Source organism: Mustela lutreola, chromosome 18 (genome assembly GCF_030435805.1).
Source record: "Mustela lutreola isolate mMusLut2 chromosome 18, mMusLut2.pri, whole genome shotgun sequence".
NCBI classification, from domain to species: domain Eukaryota; kingdom Metazoa; phylum Chordata; class Mammalia; order Carnivora; family Mustelidae; genus Mustela; species Mustela lutreola.
Window position 1 is genome coordinate 39,670,946 of NC_081307.1, and position 23,700 is coordinate 39,694,645.

A 23,700-nucleotide genomic window follows, 5' to 3' on the forward strand; every position below is an offset into this window, starting at 1 on the left:
AATATGGAATAAGTACAGTTAAACAAGTCTCCTTTTTTCCTGCATAACTTCCCAAACTTTGTACCTTTTTCCTCTTCTAAATAGCATCCATTCCTACGAGAATGTGCAGAGTTTTCAGAGCTCATGTCATTCTTCATCTCTCGTGACACATCTGCAGTCTCTCAGGAGGGTCTTCTCCAGACGCAAGTGTGTAGCATCACTAATAAGCAACATGTAGACAATTAGCAAGAAAACATTTAAATAGGGACTGATATGAATCCCCACCAAAAAAGCTGAAGTTTACACCTTATAATTTTCAGAGATCCTTCGTATGTGTGATCAACACCGGATTTTCTATAATGAATGACGGGGCGGACGGGTAGACTCTCTACAGTGGGAGGGTTTGTCAAGCCAAAAGCAGAGAGCAAAGACCTGTTTATTTCCTGCACTCAAGTTCTCTTCGAGCCTGTTGACATTGATGGCCCCAATCACTTTCTCTGCCTCTCACACACACGTAGAAGCCAAATCTACAGTGAGCACTTGGAGATCTGTGAGATCCAGTTCCGGAGGCTTCTGACATTACCGGGAGCTTGGATGATGGCATGAAGCCTGTTGACATGCATAAGTAAAAAGCGATTCAAATGGTGAAATGATGTATAACTATATACATGAACATTTAATACCTATAAACATATATAAATATATATATACATATACATATAAGCATAAATATGCACAAACACACATATATAACATATATATGTATGCATGTGTACATATATACATATATATATATTTCCATTTAGAGGTTTTTAGAAGATCTCGAATATAAAAACATTTAAAATATTAAGGTTACCAACAGTTAACTGGGATTAACCATGTAGCTACAAGCTACAAAGACAGTTTTGTATTTACATTTAGGAAAAGACAGGTTTTTAGTGAAAGATTTTTAACTCTTCAAGCAGCAGGTTCAGATTCTCTGCGTTTAAAGCGGGCTGGGGACCGTCCTCGCAGAGGCGTGCTGAAGCACTGGGTTAAAGCCCGCCGTGCCCCCGGCTCTGTGCCTGGTACGAAACAGGCCTGGAACCGTCTGGGCAGCTCCTGTCGTTAGGCTGCGTGGTTGGGGGTCAGTCCAGGGCAGACACCGCATTTGGCTTTCCTTCAACCATGCGTTCCTGGGAAGGTGTGCTCTGCGTCAGGAAGCTCGGTGGGCGCTTCCCCTCCACGTCTTCCCAGCCGGGCTGCAGTCACGGTACCTGAAAGTGCACGAGCTTGCGTGAACCAGCCTTCCCGGGAAGGCCCAGCTTCTCATTGTTCCTAACGCACACTGTGACTTCATGTTAGTAGGATTTAAGCACAGAGGTGGAAAATGACCTCAGCGTTTCCTGAGTCAGTGTCTTTGGTTCCGTACTATAATCCAGAGCAAAAAGATATACACAACAATAATGCTGTATTTTTTTAACATAAATGACAGTAATTCAATAGCAATTCTTCCATAAAATGTCGTTAAAAAAAGAAACATAATTTTATTAGATAGGAGTTTTCCTACAATATTTTCTATAATATCTAACTGATAATTTTTAACTTGATAATCATTTTTATGGCATATCACTATTTTTTTTAAAAGATTTTATTTATTTATTTGACAGAGAGAAATCACAAGTAGATGGAGAGGCAGGCAGAGAGAGAGAGTGAGGGAAGCAGGCTCCCCGCTGAGCAGAGAGCCCGATGCGGGACTCGATCTCAGGACCCCGAGATCATGACCCGAACCGAAGGCAGTGGCTTAACCCACTGAGCCACTCAGGCGCCCCTGGCATAGCACTATTAATAGTAACTTGATAATTAACAAATAACTTCAGTCTGTGAGTACTGTCTGAGCCTTTCTAGCACACCAGGCACTGTTCCAGGCACCAAATAAAACGGGAAGCAGCTAAAGGAACAGACGCGTAAGACTGTGCCCTCATGCAGCTGACATTTATTTCCTCCACAGAGAAGCCACGGGAAGCCTGCTTTGACCCTGGAAATATAATGAACGGGACAAGAATTGGCACAGACTTCAAGCTTGGCTCAAGTGTCACTTACCAGTGTGATTCTGGCTACAAGATCGTGGACCCCTCGTCCATCACGTGTGTGATCGGAGCAGACGGAAAACCTGCCTGGAGCCAAGCCTTGCCTTCCTGCAACGGTACGCATGGATTCTCGGTTTCTCTCCAATAATCCTAATTTCGAATGCCCGGTCTCGCTTTAAAACCCTGCCACACTTCAGTGCTCTGTTCCTCTAGCAGGAGTTGGCGTCTGATCACACACAACGCTAATGGGGACCAAGGACATCACACTTCTCCCCCATGTAGTGGAACTAGTGTATTGGCCATTACCTGGGCTTCTGGAAGGGCTGGTATTTTTCCCTCAGTTAGATAATTGGACATTTTTAACTTTTGTGTTTGCATATTCCAGGCCTAAGGTACATAAGAGATACAGATGGACATTCGGTGTCTCCGTGCACTGTTTCTTTCTGGGTTTCTCTGTGTCTCTCCTTCTTGTCTGTATTTCTCTCCATGGATATATTTATGTGTCATTTCCCCCAAGATACCAGTCGTTGTAATTCTTTATATAGGCATTAAATGAATAAAGCCACGTATTATAAGTTATGGTCAACCTTCAGGGACAGAGCTCGCTGCGGTGAGAGCAGCCTGGGGGCTGGTGCACTGGGCCGTGGAGGGACAGGAGGTGACCTAGATTTCCTGGTCTGTGGCCACACTCTGTATGTGACTCTAGGCCGTAGTTGCATCAGAGTCTCCAGACAAAACTCCTCCAGCTCTAGATGGGCGACTTGTGTCCTCCCCTCTGAGACTCACACACATTAAAAAAGAAGATGGTAAAACCCCATGAGTTTTGGCAGGAAAAAAAAAAAAAATGACTTCCAAGTTATATTGAGATGAGCTCAAGGACCAGCTTAGTTAGATACCTTGAACTTACCCCAAACTTTTCGCCGCCCCCCCAGTTCAGCTCACAGTGTTACTAGTGCTTTCAGACCAAATAGGTGAAATTTAAAAGTCAGCACATAAAAATTCAAGCAAACAAAACAAACAAACGTGCCTTATGCCCTGAGCTGCACCGCGCCTCTGTTTATGAACCTGGGAGCTTTTTGGCTGAGGAAGCCTGTCATGCCAGGATCCAGCTCCAGTTTCTGGCGCTCAGCAAGCCCTGCGTAGAGGGTTCTAGAAAAAATGAACCAATCGGCAAATGGCCAAAAGCCATTTCTTTTTTTAAGATTTAATTTATTTATTTGTTAGAGAGAGAGAGAGTTAGAGAGAGAGAGCACACACAAGCAGGCAGAGAGGCAGACAGAGGCAGTGAGAGAAGCAGGCTCCCCGCTGAGCAAGGAGCCCGATGTGGGACCCGATCTCAGGACCCTGGGTGTCCCCAAAAGCCATTTTTAATGGAAAAATCTGAAGAAAAGAAAAGAAAAGAAAGAAACAGTCTGTAGCCTGTTGAAACTTCCTAATTTTACACGTTTCGATAATAAAGATACAACCCTTGATGCTTCTGAGATCAGGGGTCTGGAAGAGCAGAGCGTGCTGCAGCAGCGTGAAAGTGCTGTGGTCCCCCTGCGTGGTACATCTGTCCACGACGGTTTCCATGCGTGTCTGAACGTGACAGGGCCATCCGAATACAGTGCCTTCAAAGTGTGTGTCAGGGCGTGGAGGGTTTCCTCATTGCAAATCGATAGTGCCCCCGTGGCCTCTGACCAGCGATGGGGTGGTGGTGGGCGTGCCTGCAGGATCTCAGCCTAGGGGCAAAGCCACATGTTTGGAACCTACTTCCAGACCAACGGTCAAGCCCCTGGGTGAGGTGGAAGTGGCCCAGAGCCTGCGGACCTCCGAGTCCTCTCTAGAGCGACATGGTAACATGCCTAGCAACACGGGTTACCCTAATGATCATGTGGACATTTAGCTGTACGAGATAGACCTAAAAATACCCATACATGTATAGACTACATCTCACAGGAACTTAATACAAATTCCATCTTATATTAGTTACATTTAAAAGGCAAGTACCACTTATACAATATAAATAATGCCCAATATATAGAATAAAATGTCCAAGCAACTCATAGATTTGAAATGACCCAGAAATATCATTCATCTCAAATTCTTAAAAAGTACTCTAAAATTTCTGTTTCAATGTTTGCTGCTATTTTTTACATTTGAAAGTTTGAAAATCACTTGTTATATATGTGAATTATTCTTTATATATAAGCATATCCACACCTACAAATATAAAGGGAAATAAATCTTTAAACATATAATAAAAATATATATTATTTATTTATATTGTTAGTAATGCACAAACATAATATATAATAATGTATATTAAGTATATACTATTTAAATGAATATATTAGGAATTAGTAAATATATTAGGTTAAATAAAAAATTGATATATATTACATGTAGATTAAATATATATGTATCATGTACATGATATGTGTACATATATATAAAAACAATTTTATAAGGGAATCTTGTAGATTTTTAGCTCTAGGTAACATAAGTTAGTTTTGAATTTTAAATCATGATCAGAAAGGTTGGTTTATGAATCCATACTTTCCAAGGATCTATTTTTTTTTTTTAGGATTTTATTTATTTATTTGCAAGGGAGAGAGACAGAGATAGAGCACAGCCATGAGGAGAGGCAGAAGGAGAAGCAGACTCTGTGGCTGAGGAAGGAGCCCAGTGCGGGGCTCGAACCCAGGACCCTGGGATCATGACCTGAGCCAAAGGCAGACGCTTCACCCACTGAGCCTCCCTGGTACCCCTCCATCGATCGTTTTAATGAAAAATGCTGAACAGCTACATATTTAAGTTACTGCGTGAGTTGGTTTGGGAGATTGAACGACAGAAAGGCCGCAGGTCCTTCTTGCTAAGTTGACTAAAAACTAGGAGAGGCCTCTGGGAGGTGAACACAGTGGTGGGCACTGCAGGGCGCCCGCAGGAAGCGGGGAGGAGGAGAGCCTCTAGTTGGAACACAGGAAGGGTACGGTGTGAGCTCAGGCCCCTGTCAGGGAGTGGGTCCTGCTCGTGGGGCCCTGTGCCCCATCCCTGTCCTGCAGGAGGAACCCTGGGACATGGGTGTGGAGCCCAGCTGGCCACCAGAAAACTGCCCTCACACTGAAAACCACCAGCCCTGTGGCTCCTGAAAGACCTGGAGAGTGCACACCACGGGCAATGGTGCCGGGGATCATGGGCTGCCTGCAAGCTGCCTGCCTGTGTCTTGAGGACCCTCATGGTTTGGGAAGGGGGTTTTCAGGGTGGGCTAGAGCTGTGCCCCAGGGTTATCCATCTAGAGGCAGTCGGATCCCGGCTTCACCGTCCAGGGCTCAGAGGGCAAGAATTTCTACCTCACAGCACTGGGAAGATTGAATGGGGTACGCATAAGGCTCCCAAGCAAAGTAGATGCTCAACAAATAGAACATCTTGATTCTTTAGGTACATTTTGTTCTCTACGTGCATTTTAATCTGTATGTAAACGGCACACATGATCATTTTCAGGGAACAAAAGGCAATGATCCCAGACTCCCATCCAGTCCCAGGTGTGTGCAAATCCCTCTCAGATATCTCAATAGAGATTATATACAGGGACCAAAGGAAAAATAAGAAAGGTGAGTTTTCGACTTTGTTAAATAATAATGTTGGAGGAATTAAATTTGAAACTTAAATACAATTTGAACTGATTGGAGAATGATAATAAATAGTTTAGCCATAGAATAAACATAAACAATGAAGTCACATCTGGACAATATATATATAGTCAAATTTTAACAGTCAAGCACTGTTTCTATTTGCCAGTCCTCAAAGTGCATAAAACATAAATTTTTATTAATGCTATTTATTTACATTTCAGTAAAACTCAATTCCCAAATCATTAAGCCAGAAATTATCTCCTGCATAGTTTATTTTGGATCTGTCATGGAGAAAAGCACATTTCTTGCATGAATCAATAACTGAGGGTTGTTCAGATGACTCACTAAATCAGGGGACTTCAGCTATATTTTAAACATTTTGATAGTTCATATATTTTGGAATGCAGTCAGTGCAGTTTGGACTAGTTTTGTTTTAAATGTAGGATATTTTTTTTTTCTTGGTGATTCATCTGTTGCCTCCAATTTTTCTTCACTGAAATTTACTATAAAGTCAGAACTGAAATTGAAACACCCTAGATCCCTTTTGTGGGGCAGGGTGTTTGCTGTGTTATTTCTGGTTTGCATTCAACCTGATGGTATTTGTTGCCTTTACGTGTGAGACATATATTCCAATTAACCAGAGGGATGAGTACGTTTCTTGTGACCATCTGTAATGATGCTGTTGTTACTCTATTCATTTGGGAAATGATCTGTTTAATACATTGATTACCAAAGAGTAAGTATATATCTATTTTTCTTTTATCACAGGATCATAATTTTTTATTTATGGAAAAGCCCACACCCATATATTTCTTACATCAACACAGTCATATGGACAGAATAATTACTGAGAATGAAATGAAAGTTCTCTACATTTTTTTAAAAGATGCTTTATTTTCTTTCTTTCTTTCTTTCTTTCTTTCTAATCAATTATTTTTATTAACATATAATGTATTATTTGATCCAGGGGCACAGGTCTGTGAATCATCAGAGACATACTTCACAGCACTCACCATAGCACATACCCTCCCCAGTGTCCATCACCCACCCACCCTCTCCCTACCCCCCTACCCCCAGCAACCCTCAGTTTATTTTGTGAGATTTAGAGTCTCTTAAGGTTTTTTTCCCTTCTGGTCCCATCTTGTTTCATTTTTTTTCCTTCCCTACCTCCCAAACCCCCTGCCCTGCCTCTCAACTTCCTCTTATCAGGGAAATCATATGATAATTGTCTTTCTCTAACTGACTTATTTCACTTAGCATAACACCCTCTAGTTCCATCCACATCACTGTAAATGGCAAGATTTCATTTCTTTTGATGGCTGCATAGTATTCCATTGTGTATATACACCACATCTTCTTGATCCATTCATCTGTTGATGGACATCTGGGCTCTTTTCATAGTTTGGCTACTGTGAACATTGCTGCTATAAACATAGGGGTGTGTGTGCCTCTTTGGATCACTATGTTTGTATCTTTGGGGTAAATACCCAGTAGTCAAATTGCTGAGTCTATTTTCAACTTTTTGAGGAACCTCCATGCTGTTTTCCAGAGTGGCTGCACCAGCTTGCATTCCCACCAACAGTATAGGAGGCTTCCTCTTTCTCTGCATCCTCTCCAATATCTGATGTTTCCTGACCAGTTAATGTTAGCCACTCTGACTAGTGTGAAGTGGAATCTCATTGTGGGTTTGATTTGTATTTCCCTGATGCCCAATGATGTTGAGCACTTTTTCATGTGTCTCTTGGTATTTGGGTGGTATTTTTTGTCTTATTTGTCTTCTTTGCAGAAATGTCTGTTCATGTCCTCTGCCCATTTCTTGATTGGATAATTTGTTCTTTGGGTGTTGAGTTTGATAAGTTCTTTATAGATTTTGGACACTAGCCCTTTATCTGATATGTCATTTGCAAGTATCTTCTCCCATTCTGTCAGTTGTCCTTGGTTTTGTTGGCTATTTCCTTTGCTTTGAAAAAGCTTTTGATCTTGATGAAGTCCCATTAGTTCATGTTTGCCCTTGCTTCCCTTGCCTTTAGTGATGTTTCTAGAAAGAAGTTGCTGTGGCTGAGGTTGAAGAAGTTGCTGCCTATGTTCTCCTCAAGGATTTTGATGGATTCCTGTCTCACATTGAGGTCTTTCAACTATTTTGAGTCTATTTTTGTGTGTGGTGTAAGAAAATAGCCCAGTTTCATTTTTCTGCATGTGGCTGTCCAATTTTCCCAACGCCATTTGTTGAAGAGACTGTCTTTTTACCATTGGACATTCTTTCCTGCTTTGTTGAAGATTAGTTGATCATAGAGTTGAGGGTCTATTTCTAGTTTCTCTGTTGTGTTCCTTATATCTATGTGTCTGTTTTTGTGCCAGTACCATACTCTCTTGATGATGACAGCTTTGTAATAGAGCTTGAAGTCTGGAATTGTGATGCCACCAACTTTGGTGATCTTTTTCAACATTCCTCTAGCTATTGGGGTCTTTTCTGGTTCCATATAAATTTTAAGATTGTTTGTTCCATTTCTTTGAAAAAAAAATGATGGTATTTTGATAGGGATTGCATTAAATGTGTAGATTGCTTTAGGTAGCATAGATATTTTCACAGTATTAGTTTTTCTAATCCATGAGCATGGAACATTTTCCCATTTCTTTGTGTCTTCCTCAATTTCTTTCATGAGTAATTTATAGTTTTCTGAGTACAGAAAACTATATATTCTTTGCCTCTTTGGTTAGGGTTATTCCTAGGTATCTTACGGTTTTGCGTGCAGTTGTAAATGGGATAGACTCCTTAATTTCTCTTTCTTCTGTTTTGTTGTTGGTTTAGAGAAATGAAACTGATTTCTGTGCCTTGATTTTATATCCAGATACTTTACTGAATTGTATGAGTTCTAACAGTTTTGGAGTGGAGTCTTTTGGGTTTTCCACATAGAGTATCATATCAGCTGCAAAGAGTGAGAGTTTGACTTCCTCTTTGCTGATTCAGATGCCTTTTATTTATTTTTTGTTGTTGTTGTCTGATTGCTGAGGCTAGGACTTCTAGTACTATGTTGAATAGCAGTGGTGATACTGGACATCCTGCCATGTTCCTGACCTGAGGGAACTGCTCTCAATTTATGCCCATTGAGAACTATACTTGCTTTGGGTTTTTCATAGATGGCTTTGTTGATATTGCGGTATGTACATTCTGTCCCTATACTTTGAAGAGTTTTGATCAAGAAAGAATGCTGTACTTTGTCCAATGCTTTTCAACATCTATTGAGAGTATCAAATGGTTCTTGTTGTTTCTTTTATTAATGTTTTATAACACATTGATTGGTTTGCAGATGTGGAACCAACCTTGCAGCCCTGGAATAAATCTCACTTGGTCGTGGTGAATAATCCTTTTAATATACTGTTGGATCCTGTTGGCTAGAATTTTGGTGAGAATTTTCATATCTGTGTTCATCAAGGATATTGGTCTGTAATTCTTTTTGGTGGGGTCTTTGTCTGGTTTGGGGATCAAGGTGATGCTGGCCTCATAAAATGAGTTTGGGAGTTTTCCTTCCATTTCTATTTTTTGGAACAATTTCAGTACCAATTCAGTTCAGTTTGATTCTTCTTTAAATCGTTGGTAGAATTCTCCTGGGGAGCTGTCTGGCCTAGGTTCTTGTTTGTTGGGAGGTTTTTGATTGACTGCTTCAATCTCCTTACCAGTTATGGGTCTGTTCAGTTTTCTATTTCTTCCTGGTTTAGTTTTGGTAGTTTATAGGTCTCTATGAATGCATCCATTTCTTCCAGATTATCAAAATTGCTGGTGTATAATTACTCATAATATGTTCTTAAAATTGTTGGCATTTCTTTGGTGTTGGTTGTGATCTCTCCTCTTTCATTCATGATTTTATTAATTTGGGTCCTTTCTCTTTTCTTTTTGAGAACTCTGGTCAGGGATTTATCAATTTTATTAATTCTTTCAAAGAACAAGCTCCTAGTTTCATTGATCTGTTTTACTGTTCTTTTGGTTTCTATTTCATTGATTTCTGCTCTGATCTGTATGATTTCTCTTCTCCTTCTGGGTTTAGGCTTTCTTTGTTGTTCTTTCTCCATCTCCTTTGGTGAAGGGAGGGGTTAAATACTTGAAACCTTTCTTGTTTCTTGAGAACGGCTTGTATTGGTATATACTTTCCTCTCAGGACTGCCTTTGCTGTGTCCCACAGATTTTGAATAGTTGTATTTTCTTATCATTTGTTTCCATTAATTTTTTTTTCAAATCTTTAATTTCCTGGTTTACCCATTCATTCTTTAGTAAGATTCTCTTTAGCCTCCATGTATTTGAGTTCTTTCCAACTTTCCTCTTGTGATTGAGTTCTAGCTTCAGAGCATTGAGGTCTGAAAATATGCAGAGAATGATCCCATTCTTTTGGCAGCAGCTGAGACCTGATTTGTGACCCAAGATGTGATCTATTCTGGACAATGTTCCATGTGCACTAGAGAAGAATGTGTATTCTGTTGCTTTGGAATGGAATGTTCTGAATATATCTGATGTCCATCTGGTCCAATGTATCATTTAAGGCCTTTATTTCCTTGTTGATCTTTTGCTTGGATGATGTGTCCATTTCAGTGAGGAGTGTGCTAAAGTCCCCTACTATTATCATATCATTATCAATTAATTGATTTATATTATTGGCTGCTCTCATGTTAGTGGCATCGATATTTAAAATTATTAGATCTTCTTGTTGGACAAACCCTTTAAGTGTGATATAATGTCCTTCATCATCTCTTATTATAGTCTTTAGCTTAAAATCTAATTGATTTGAAGGATTGCCTTAAAATATATAATATTTTAATATTGACATAAGGATAATACTGATATAAGGATTGCCACCCCAGCATGGTAAATTGTTTTCCACCCCCACACTTTAACTTTGGGGGTGTCTTTAGGTCTAAAATGAGTTTCTTGAGACAGCATATTGATGGGTCTTGTTTTTTTTATCCGTTCTGATACCCTGTGTCTTTTGATTGGGGCATTTAGCCCATTTACACTCAGGGTAACTACTGAAAGATATTAATTTAATGCCATTGTATTGCCTGTAAGGTGACTATTACTGTCTCTGTTCCTTTTTGGTGTACTACTTTTAGGCTCTCTTTTTGCTTAGAGGATGCCTTTCAGTATTTCTTGTAGGACTGGTTTGGTGTTTGCAAATTCTTTAATTTTTGTTTATCCTGGAAGCTTTTAATCTCTCCTATTTTCAATGAAAACCTAGCTGGATATAGTATTCTTGGCTGCATGTTTTTCTCATTTAGTGCTCTGAATATATCATGCCAGTTCTTTCTGGCCTGCCAGGTCTCTGTGGAAAAGTCTGCTGCCAATCAAATATTTTCACCATTATATGTTGCAGACTTCTTGCCCTGAGCTGCTTTCAGGATTTTCTCTTTGTCACTAAGACTTGTAAGTTTTACTGTTAGATGACAGGTTGTGGACCTATTTTTATTGATTTTGAGGGGGATTTTTTGCGCCTCCTGGATTTTGATGTTTGTTCCATTTGCCATATAAGGGAAATTTTCTACTATAATTAGCTCCAATATACCTTTGCCCCCCTCTCTCTTTCTTCTTCTTCCAGAATCCCAATTATTCTAATATTGTTTCATCTTATGGTATCATTTATCTCTCAAATTCTCCCCTCTTGATCCAGTAGTTGTTTGTCTCTCTTTTGCTCAGCTTCTTCACTCTCCATCATTTGGTCTTCTATATCACTAATTCTCTCTTCTGCCTCATTTATCCTAGGAGTAAGAGCCTCCATTTTTTATTGCATCTCATTAATAGCTTTTTAAAAATTTCATCTTGGTTAGATTTTAGTTTTTTTATCTCCAGAAAGAGATTTTATTTGTCCAGAAAGGGTCTCTCTATTATCTTCCATGTCTTTTTTGAGCCCAGCTAACACCTTGAGAATCATTGTTCTGAACTCTAGTTCTGACATATAACCAATATCCATATTGATTAGTCCCTAGCCATCGGTACTGCCTCTTCTTCTTTTTTTGTGTGTTGTTTTTCTGCTTTGTCATTTTATCTAGATAAGAATATATGAACAAGAGAATAAAATACTAAAAGGGTATTTTAGTATGTACGCTAACCAAGTCAGAAGATATCCATAACTGGAGGAAGAAGAAAAGGGAAAAAAGAAATAAAAATTTAAAAAAATAAAAATAAAAAAATTATCTATCTGTCATCTCTCTCTCTCTCTCTATGTGTGTGTGTATATATATATGACTGGTGAATAAAATAGAGTCACCCACTTGATTTTGGGTATATTTTGGTTTCTTAGAAGAAGTTACCTTCCAAAATTTTAAAGAAAGAAAAAATTATATACGTATATATATACAAAAATAAGGGTAAGCACAATGAAGGGATGGAATATGACTGTAAAGATGAAAATTTTTAAAAAATCCTAGAAAGGGAATGGATAAGATAAGTTTGTTGGAAAAAGGAAAAAAAGAAAAAAGAGGAAGGAATGTGCTCAGGCTGGAGACTAGACCAAAGCTATGTGCTAGATTAGAGTATATTTTGATCTATTAGAAGAAATTGTATCCCAAATTTTTTAGAAATAAAAACCTATATGTAGGGACACCTAGGTGGCTCAGTTGGTTAAGCAGCTGCCTTCAGCTCAGGTCATGATCCCAGCATCCTGGGATCGAGTCCCACATCAGGCTCCTTGCTCCACAGGGAGCCTGCCTCTCCCTCTGCCTCTGCCTGCCACTCTGTCCACCTGTGCTTGCTCTCACTCTTTCTCTCTCTGACAAATAAATAAATAAAATCTTTAAAAAAAAAAACTATATGTATACAAAAAATAAGTTTAAATACAATGAGGGGATAAAATATGACTATAACAATGAAGTTTTAAAAAGTTTTTTTAGAAAGATTTTATTAAGATAAACTAGTTAAAAATGCTGAAAGTGGAAAGAGGAAAAGTTAAAAAATAGATGAAAATAGATAAAAATAGATAAAATGGATAAAAATAGATAAAAAATAAGAAAAGAATAAAATTAAAAAGAAATTTAACTCTGCAAGACTAAAGGATCATGGGGGAAAAAGCCGTGAATTCTATATGTTGCGTTCCCCAGTGGAGTTCCTCTGTTCTCCTTGATTAGTGAGCTCGGTCTTGGCTGGATGGTCTTGGCTGGATGGTCTTGCTGAATTTCTTGGGGGTGGGCCTGTTGCAGTGATTCTCAAATGTCTTTGCCTGAGGTGGAATTGCACCGCCCTTGCGAGGGGCTATCCCCCACCCCCACCCGTGGTCTATCTTCCCGTAGCTTCCGATTCACGTCTCAGCACATCCTACCTTCCAGAAAATGGTCCCTTTTCTGTTTCTAGAATAGCTGCTCTTCTTCTCGTCTGTCTCCTGTTGAGTTTGACCAAATAGTTCAGAGTGGTTTCATACCTATCTAGCTCAGCTCCTGAGATACGATGTCGTTTTAGTCTTCTACCCCTCCGCCATCTTGCCTCTCCTCTCTACATATGTTTTTACCAATTTCACAAGTGTTGGATTGTGTTTGAAGTATACAGTTCGTGTGTTTATCTTTAGTGTCTGAGTAAGAACATGCAGGCATAATGCAATTTATCAAGGAAACAGTGGACCTAAAATACTAGGTCAGTTTCCTTTCATGTTGTCTTTTTTTTTTTTTTTTTGTCTTCTATTATCATAAAATAATACTCTTTCATCTCTTGAGCAAAATAAATCTTTGTACTTATTGTTTCACAAACTCATCAGACCATGTCCTTGATAAGACGGAAGTCTGTCTGATAATTTGGGCATCCAGATGTTACCCCATTTACTTGAGTTTTTTATTTATACCTGTGCTTAAAATTTGAAATGGATGAATTTTATAGATGAAAAAAAAAGGATATTTGCACAATTATCTGCTTGAATTTTATGTGGCTGAAAGATGATAAATTTCCATTTTTTATTGGTACTTGTTTTTTAAATTTTGAACTTTAAACTTTTTAGAAAAAAAATAGTCCTGAAATAACCCAATTACACTTATGGATGAGGTGAAAAAAAATTGTTGTATCTAAAATAATAGAATGAGTCACCAGCATTTCTTGCAACTTGGGAGTTTAACTTATATTTTTTTTAAGATTTTATTTATTTGACAGAGAGAGAGAGAGATCACAAGTAGGCAGAGAGGCAGGCAGAGATTGAGAGGGGAGGAAGCAGGCTCCCTATGGAGCAGAGAGCTTGACGTGGGGCTCGATTCCAGGACCCTGGGACCATGACCTGATCCGAAGGCAGAGGCTTTAACCCACTGAGCCACCCAGGCACCCTGGGAGTTTAACTTATAACCAGAAGTTGAAACAAAATGTTTTTATTTAGAATTGTAACAACACCAATGGAAATGCATTTATTTTTATTTATTTATTTATTTATTTATTTATTTATTTATTTTGGAAATGCATTTAAATGATAAAACTATTCCGAATTAAGGCATCAGCTTGAAGACCACAGTTAGTATAGTTAAATAAAATCTCTGGAAGCTGATCACAAATAGATCAAAGCTACTGGATTCATAAGCTATTTTCCTTTGACACTTAAAATAAGATATTTAAAATAAGATATAAATTTAGCGTGCCATCATAAGGTAACAGCTTTGAAATCTCGCAAATCACGAATGAGGTGCTTGGAAGTTAGGGTCAGTATATTCCCAGGAGCATGAACCATTGTGGAGAAAGCCCATCAATTAGAACTTCACATATCCTGATTAACATTTAAAAGAGTCAATATATTATCTTTTACTTCTGCCTTCTTTTAGTGCTTGAATACCCTCATATCAAGAAGAATGAGTTGTAGAAATACAGACTTTGTCAAATGCTGAAAATGACTCTGACGTCCGGTCCAGGACGGTGTATCTGAGATGCGGTGGTCAGACGGCAGGGGTCGTCGGTTCAGTGTCTCCCGTTCCCGGCGTGCTCCGCAGACCGGGAGCTCTTCTTCAGTGAAAGAAGAGGGACTAGAGTAGAGGCAGTTTAATTAAAACACTGGAAATCATGAGACTGGGATTCAATTGAATGTCCGTTTTAAGATGCTTACAGAGATTTTCTCAGCAAAAGCATCACACAAGGGAAGAAAATCATCAGAAGGGAAATAAAGGCACCCAGACCCCGAGCTCTGCGAGTAACACCCCATCTTCTATCTGCCCAGACTTCCTAGTTAGGAATTGATTTGGTTTTAAGCCAAACTTACAGGAAAAGATTCTGGCACATTAGTATTCCTTCTGTTACTCTTGAATTGAACCCATGAGACCAAAAGTTAAAGCAACAACCAAACGTTAAAAGCAAACATTATTTTTTCTAAGACCCATAATAACATAAAATCAGTAGAAAACTGAAATCATCCTTGTAGGTCTGAAATTAATCTGATGACTGGGACCGGCCAGAAAATTCTGATGAGTTTTGGTAATTCAAGAATCTCTCTGTATCGAACTTGTTATTGGGTTAGAGCCGTTTTCATGATTATTTCAGCCCATCTGAGAGAGGTCCGAAAATCATCTTAGTTGTCCTCCTAAGCTGAGTCTCTTTATTCAAACCTGGAAACCCTCTGTGTTTCATTCTCCGTCACTTGGGACAGCAAGGTTAAGCAGTCTCTCACATTGCTACTTTGTTATGTTTTTGTGACAACGGTGGCCCGTGACCTTTGCTTGATTCCACCTGCAGCTCCCTGCGGAGGCCAGTACACGGGATCCGAAGGGGTCGTTTTGTCGCCCAACTACCCTCATAATTACACGGCCGGCCAGATATGCCTCTACTCCATCACGGTGCCCAAGGAGTTCGGTAAGTTGGTTTTTCAGCCTTGTAGTCGCCATCCCATGTCATATTGGTTTCATTGATGATTCTTCTGCCATTTTATAAGGAAGTATTTCAGCTCTCGATATAACAAAATAATACACAAGAAGATGAGTTGTATTGCAGCAGAGGTTTTCTGAAGGTACAGAGTATCCACTACAATTCTTTTATCGATGTGTTATAAAATGCTTAATGTTCTTCTAAGATCGTGATCCAGAATAATCAGAGAGAACACAATTGGCTTTGCTTCTACTTTTGCTAGAAAGCATCTCCCCCCGCCCCCACCCCAGGGAGGATCACCAAGAAAAATGGGCCAGGGGAACACTGTCTGTTAATTTGTACATACATTTTGTAATCAGATTATGATGGAAATCCCTGGATCACTGAAGTCCCCTCTGAGTGACTGTGATGCAGAAATAGGCTGAGCCCCCATCTGGTTCCTTTGCACGTAATTTGTGGTGGTCTCTCCACATGCTTCCAACTGAGCCGGCTTTCCGAAAGGCTTCGTTTCCAGAAGGGCCTTCCTGGGGTGGGGGGTGAGGTCTGCCCTCTGTCTACCCAAAGCTGTATTACCGCACCCCCAATCTCACTCTTGACCACAGATATTTCTTATGATTTGAGTTATTTTCCAGAGTCAAAGAGATAGAAGCTTTTATAGCTTCATAGCCAAGGTTCTTTTTTCCCCCTCCAATACTAAAATTTAAAACCTTACATAGTTAAGGTGTTTTTTGTTCTCTAGAGTCAAAATAGCAGCCACCTACTCATAGATATAAAGCAAAATTATAAAAATTCTAAGGGTAGAATCTGTTTGAGGGAAAACATCTTAAAAAGTACAGTTATATGACAGGAAAGTTAATTGCTGGTTAAGAAAATGGCATGTGGAGATCATATCATATCATATGATCTCCCTGATATGAGGAAGTGGTGATGCAACCTGGAGGCTTAAGTGGGTAAAAGAAGAATCAATGAAACAAGATGGGATTGGGAGGGAGACAAACCATAAGTGACTCTTAATCTCACAAAACAAACTGAGGGTTGCTGGGGGGAGGGGGTTGGGAGAAGGTGGTGGGGTTATGGACATTGGGGAGGGTATGTGCTTTGGTGAGTGCTGTGAAGTGTGTAAATCTGGCGATTCACAGACCTGTACCCCTGGGGATAAAAATATATGTTTATGAAAAATTAAAAATTAAAAAAAAAAAAAAGAAAATGGCATGTGGGAGACCAGTGGTTTCTGTAAATTTCTGTTATTTACGATGCACAGGTCTGTTCACGCTAATGAAAACCTCTGCCAGGCGCTGATGTCAGCCTTAGGTAGTTTAGATCACAGGCCCTTCGTGAACGGTGTGATGTACCTTGCTTGGTCTCTGAAGCCCCAGCACTAGTGTCCACCCTGGGTCAGTTCTCAAGAGTAATGGGGTTTTCAGGTGGGGCCTTTCTTGTAGCATCTCGCTTGGTTAAGAGGAGATGGTGTTCTGAGCATCAGGGATGATGGGCGTGTTCCTGGAGACCAGGGCAGAGGGACCAGCTTCCCAAGGGCAAAGGGCTTCACTTACTCTGCGAATGAATAGCACCTCCTACTCTCATTTAAGAAAGTGAGAGGACTTCAGAGTGTTCACTTTTGTTATAATAAACAGACAAGAAAACTTAGAATAGCTCCTAATCCCCACTCTTTATGCCAGACCAATTCATCTGATTTCACTGACTTGGTCCCAGTAAATCCACTTTTTCCACCTAAGTGCCCCGCAGCAGCCTCCAATTACTTGCCATGAATATTCCTCTTATTTCTGTTCCTAGATACGTGACAGACTGTACTTATCACAATGGAATATAGCAGCCAGAGCCTATGATTTTGGTTTGTTTCAAAGTTTACTGAATTGTCACAATGTGTTTTTTTTAGCAGAAAAAAAAAAATGGTCAAACCTCTATCCTAAATATTGAGCATTGTTTCCCAATCTGAAATGTGTAATGATATACATGTATCACGTTGTATCAGGCAGAAAATTTTAATTTGAAATGAAAATAGTTATATGGAGTATTTAATGAAAATCTATAGTGTCTTATATCTTCTATTTTCTACTCTTCTTTACTCTTTCCTGGGAAGTAAATTAATTCAATAATTAATTCAATAATCGTCACAAGTCTGTGCCTGTGAAATGCCCATTTTTTAAAATCCCTCGTCGGCTGACGGGGTGAACATTGCTGGTGGGAAGTGACACAAGTGCGGTGAGCGCAGGCTCCAGTGGGAAGGATGTTTCAGGCAGGTCTTCACATACCCCAATCTCTCCCTATTTTCACTCAAAAGCATCACCGAAGGGGGCGCCTGGGTGGCTCAGTGGGTTAAGCCGCTGCCTTCGGCTCAGGTCATGATCTCAGGGTCCTGGGATCGAGTCCCGCATCGGGCTCTCTGCTCAGCAGGGAGCCTGCTTCCTCCTCTCTCTCTCTCTGCCTGCCTCTCTGCCTGCTTGTGATCTCTCTCTGTCAAATAAATAAATAAAATATTTAAAAAAAAAAAAAAAAAAAAAAGCATCACCGAAGTACCCTTTCTAAAACAAAGCTCTGATCATGGAAACACCGTGATCGGCATCTTCCCTCCCTTTTTTGCCCACAAGCAAACCCCACGTATTTGGGTGTGGCCTGCCAAGCCCTGAAGTCTCAGGCTGCTGTGGCCTTTGCTGCCCGATTCCCTCCTCTCCCTTCCTCTTGGAGCACCTGCCAAACCAGACCAATGACCACATTCCATGGTCCCCTGCGGAATCGGGGTCTGATGGTCACGGGCTGAAAGGAGCGCCCTGCATGTCATTCGTGCACACGAAGGGTTACAGTCCTCCTGCTTTAAGACCAGCGATGCTGCTGTCTCCCCAGCTGGACATGGACTCCCCCACAGCTGGAAACAGCTGCCCTGTGGCTCACGTCCTATAGCTCCATACTCATTCCTGTCACAGTCACGTCTAGCTGCAGTGTCCACAGCACGGAGCACTGGTCACTCGTGGCAGACATCTGCTCTTTGGGGCGGAACCAGTCCGGGGCCTGAACTCAGCCCCAGCAGCTCACCAAAGCAGCCTCAGTTCTGCTGATGTGCAGAACCTGACTCTTGCACATGTTGGCACACAGCCGGCCCGGGGTCTTGTTTCTAATCTCAGCCGTCTTCAGATTCTGCTGTAAAGTGGATGCTTTCTAAAAGTCTCTTAAAGTATGATTGATTGATTAATTAGCTAAATCAAAGTTTCTTGAAGTCATGGGCTTATGATTCACTTTTATACTATTGAAAAGATGCAAGCATCCTCCTCCAACATGATGAAGAATTGTTTTGGGGGGGCGGGAGGTTTGAACAAAGGCATTGTATGAGCCAGAACCGTGTGGAAATCATAACGTTCTCTTCCGCTTTTTAATTTTTTGTTTTAGACTATCTCATGCACAGGGAAAGTCCTCCTTGCTCTCATGCTTCCTTAATCGTTTCTCTCCAGGAAATTATAAAGGAATTATAAAATCTTAAAATACATGTATATGGGTGTGCATATATTTATTACCTGTTCAGTACATGTGATGCGTATTATACATGTGTGTATATGTAGTGCACACCTGTAATAGGGTACATGGCATGTGTAGAATACATATATATATAGAACACACACACACACACACACACATGAGCTGTTACAGTTAGAGCCCCTCCATTCTGCCAAAACTTACATTAATTCCCTCATTAAATTCTGATATGTGTACCTGACGTGTCCATATCTATTTCTTGCTCAAGATGATTTAGAATGATTCTAGTTTAAACATTACATATAAACAAGAATCAGTTGGTCCTGGTTTACGTGCCAAATCACAAGAGTTTCTAAATGTTCTAAAGGCCCTATTGTCAATTTGAGTACAAAATAATCTATGAAGTTTGAAGTAGTGAAATGCACAGTTGTGTTCTACTGGGAGGAGGTGTGTTCTTCTACTGATACGGCCTATCAGAAAATATCAGAAAATAAAGTTGTGCATTGGAATGACAATAAACAATTTCTATGACATGTCGTTGACTTGTGTATAAATTGCAATGAGTTTCTAAGAATTTGGTCTTATAACAATCCTAAATAAAGAATTTTAAATTCTTTTACAACTTGGCATGTTTTTAGTTTAATTTTTTGGGTTGATTTTAAAGCCTACAGATGTCTTGATCCCTGTCCCCACAAAATGCCATTAACTGCCCATAAATACATGGTGGGCCTTGTGGCTGTTCTTCTACTATCCTAATATAATACTGAAAGGAATTAATATTAACATTCAATTACTTTTCAATTAATTCAATTAATTCCAATTAATATTCAATTACTAGTCAAACTATATGAGGAAGTATTATTAAGTATGAAGTCATCAAGAAGCAAAATAAAATTATTTAAGCAACTAAAACATCTTAGAAAAAGAGAAAACCCCAAAAAGAGAGAGAGAGAGAGAAAGAAAACCAGTTAATTATTTTCTACAGAATTCTTAGGATTCTGTAGAAATTCTGTAGGATTTCTACAGAATTCTTAGGATTCTTTATTTGCGAGACAACACAGCATATCAACCCTACCCCTTTATTTTGCAGTGGTGTTTGGACAATTTGCCTATTTCCAGACGGCACTGAACGATTTGGCGGAATTATTTGATGGAACACACCCACAAGCCAGACTTCTCAGCTCACTCTCGGGGTCACATTCAGGTAAACATTCAATGAATATTGTATTGAATTTTATTTAGACTGCTAGAATGAGTCATTTTGAACTCTGTTAGTTTTTTTTTTTCTTTTTAATGAAAGAAGAATGCAATCCTCTTCGAGTTTTCTTGCTTGTTTAACAAAACCTTATTCCTGATGGAAAATTTCAACTGTATTTTATCCTACATATAAAACCGTTGACCGTTATCATTTTACTTATTAACATTGTAGAAAAAATAATATCTGTCTCAATAAAAAAGGCAAATATCAGGAAAAGAGGGGGAATAAACTATCTTGTGTATTCTACTTTCTCTTCCATGTCTCATGATCTTCCTGGAGATAAACAGTATCAACGTTTTGGTCTAAATCATTACCAGCCTTTAAATGCACACATATAGGGAGGCATCACACTCATGCATGCCCATGAGTACATATGTGCACACACGGACATGAGCGTGTGCACACGAATGCATGGGAACGTATGGGGGTCTTCACGAAACACGTGATGTCATTTCACAACTCAGTCTTTTTGCCAAACTCTTGCATAAAAGGAAAAATGGAGTCTTCCCCTACCAAAAAATAAGAATATACACCGAAAACAATTAGTTTTAGTGCTCATTAGTATTCACTTGGTCAGTGCAGCCTAATCTACATAGCGCCTCCTGCACTTGGACCTTGTGCAAACCGCACAGTTTCTACCGCTGGTGCGTTTTCATCGTTTACCAAAGCAAGGCACATCGGTGTATCACAAACTCTTGCCAACCAAGGTTAGGATTTGATTATTTCTGGTTTCTCCCTATTATTAACTGAGTGTCTTAAGATTATTATTTCCTGCCAATGTCCAATGGTGCAATGTCTGGAAATCCATCAGAAGATACAGGTTTAAAATATTGATACCTGGAGACAAATTCACCTCTGAAAAGCTAATGCCATTCACCTGCCCTGTAACAGCATTTGAGAGAGACCATTCCTCTAGGGCAGGTGGACTTTAAAAGGTGGAGATACGTTTTCAGAACATTTTGTTTGTTCGTTTGTTTTGTTATTGTTTTCTGAATGCTTTAGTATTTTTAAAATCAGCTTTGGATTCAGATTTACTTAACTTTCTTATTTAAAAAAAAAATCCCAGCAAGTCATTTTCAAATATAGTTGATTCTGAGTCGGCAGTAAGTCGGATGCTTCAGTTTCCCGCATTGTCCGCCGGCAGACCCGTCACCAGTGCCTGCTCCATGAGACGATTGCTAAAGCAACATTTGAACAGAACGAATGGATAAGAACAGTTTTAAAATCTTGATAGATACAATATGTCTGAGTCCTGAACCCAAAGGGAAATTTCACAGAAGTCCAACAATTACATGAGAAATTCCAAGTTAATAATTACTTCCCAAATATTGTCCCCAGTGGTGCAGTGCCTCCCGTGGATCTCCTGTATGGTCTCTGATTTTTTCCTCAGGTGAAACATTACCTTTGGCGACATCAAATCAGATTCTCCTGCGATTCAGCGCCAAGAGCGGAGCATCTGCCCGGGGCTTCCACTTCGTTTACCAAGGTAAAGTTCCCCTGCACGCTGCGGTCTTCCCCGGCGCTGTCCCACGCTGTGCCCAGTTAAAGCACAGCGTTGTGTTGTTTTGCTTTATATCTGCGTTGTGTTGTTTTGCTTTATATTTAGGGAATTGAGGGTATTCGTATATTTATACCCAAACGATTTATCAAGAACATCACAGCTTTCCTTTTTGACACTGAAATAGGATATTGCTTCTATGAAGACACGGAACCGGCTCTTTGCTCCGGCACCATTGGGGACCGTGCGGACCACTTCTCCTGTCACAGCTCCTCACATTAGCCAAGGGATTTCACATCCCTCACAGTATTTTATGTAATTAGGCAAAGTGTTTTATGATGGCTTAGATTTTAGTAACTGCTTTAATAAAATACCTTTAAGCACATTGTACACTTCCAGACCTGCCTGTAAAAACTATTGAAAAAGCGACTTCACAAAATCACGCAAATCCCCAAATACTACCCATGCACCCTTCCCTCCACCTGTTTGATTTTGTTTGTGTTCTATTAACTTCTGACACTTTGAAACCTTTATATTTATTTATTTTTAAATTGGAGAGTATTCAGAATGTCTAAGATTGCACAAAGATTCTTTAAAAATGAGGATTTCCCCCCTATTTCTAGTTTACCTTTATTTTGCGTGTGCATTACATTAACTTAAAGAAACATGCGTAAACTATTTTTACACTTTCTGAAGACCAAAGCAGGCCTTTGGATGGAACTTGGAATTGCTGTGTAGCTTGCAACGTGCAGAGATCACCATCTACAGAGACAAACTGTATGTTCCAAAATAAGAAGGAATGCTTAGTTTTTCTAGGTTTCAGTTTTGCTTGAGGCTAGAGAGATTCCTCGCTACTCTTAAATATTTTCTTCAGAAGTGGAGGAGGATCACTTTCTAGCACTGGTTTCTTCCTCTAATAGAGACTTTTTCAGAAAACATACTAGGCAGCATCATCGTGTTTATTAAAAAAATTATGGAAAATGTGTTATTTCATTCATAAATCATTCCTAAGACTCTTACATGGCAAAATCCAAGCCCTCAAAATATTTTTATCAACTCTATAATTACAAAACAATTATTTTATAAATTATAGACTATTTTGCTATAAAACCTCTTCTGTGTTCAGCAATAAGATGGTCTGAGAAAGACTGGAAGAGGAATAGGAAGGTATCTGACAGCAAGCGGCAGGGAAAGTATCTCTAATCCAGTGTAGGCAGTAATTGCTTCAATGATGTTTCTACTCAATTACAATCAGTTACATTGTTCTAAATTATACCTTTTCTTAAAATATAAACCATTAAACCAATATTTTTAATGAGCTTTATTGGACAGTGACCAATGTAGGCAACTCACCTTTTAGTCCTAATTTTCTTTAAATAAATTATATTATTTTGCAGAAGCAAATTTACAAACCCAGATACGTTGGGGTAACATATAAAGATACCAAGGACCACTTGGTTTAAATACACATTTAATCCTGAAAAAATTCAAGTTGCTAGCATAGTCCATCTTGATAAGCGGTGTTTTTTGGTCTTTTTTTTTTATATGATTAGAAAATCAATCAGATCATTGGATAAAATATCTGAGGCAACTGGCCCCATGTCTATTCTATTTACAAATATTATCTTCAGAAGTCATGATTTTAAAATTTATATTTCTTGGTTTAAAGTAACATATTACCATTACAATGAATCAAAACAGAAAAGTAGAAAGAAAATCATTTATAAGAGGAATCCCTCCTCCTTGTCTTTACGAATATATAATGACTCCAACATCCTCAATATTGTATTATATTAAATCTCAGTACACCTCTTTTTCATGCTTTGTGCCTACAGTGAGTTTATGCAAAAATTTATGTCTTTTTATCAAAGCTAAATCTTTTGGAAGTAAAGAACTAGAATCATGAACGCAATTTATAAATCAGTGAGGATCACCTGGGGAAGTTTTCAATGTATACACGAAGCTCAATTGAACATTGCCTCTGGAAGATGGCAGTTCTG

General features: G+C 39.3%; 1 protein-coding gene across 2 annotated transcripts in view; it reads left to right on the forward strand.

Annotated features, from left to right (window-relative positions):
* Nucleotides 1-23,700, forward strand: part of CSMD1 (CUB and Sushi multiple domains 1) — a 1,947,613-nt gene that overhangs the window by 1,705,423 nt on the left and 218,490 nt on the right. For both annotated transcript variants that reach the window (XM_059156007.1, XM_059156008.1), the window contains exons 30-33: nt 1,970-2,164; nt 15,330-15,446; nt 20,035-20,148; nt 21,593-21,688. In XM_059156007.1, coding sequence (XP_059011990.1) covers nt 1,970-2,164; nt 15,330-15,446; nt 20,035-20,148; nt 21,593-21,688 — 522 coding nt within the window. The remainder of the gene's footprint in view (nt 1-1,969; nt 2,165-15,329; nt 15,447-20,034; nt 20,149-21,592; nt 21,689-23,700) is intronic.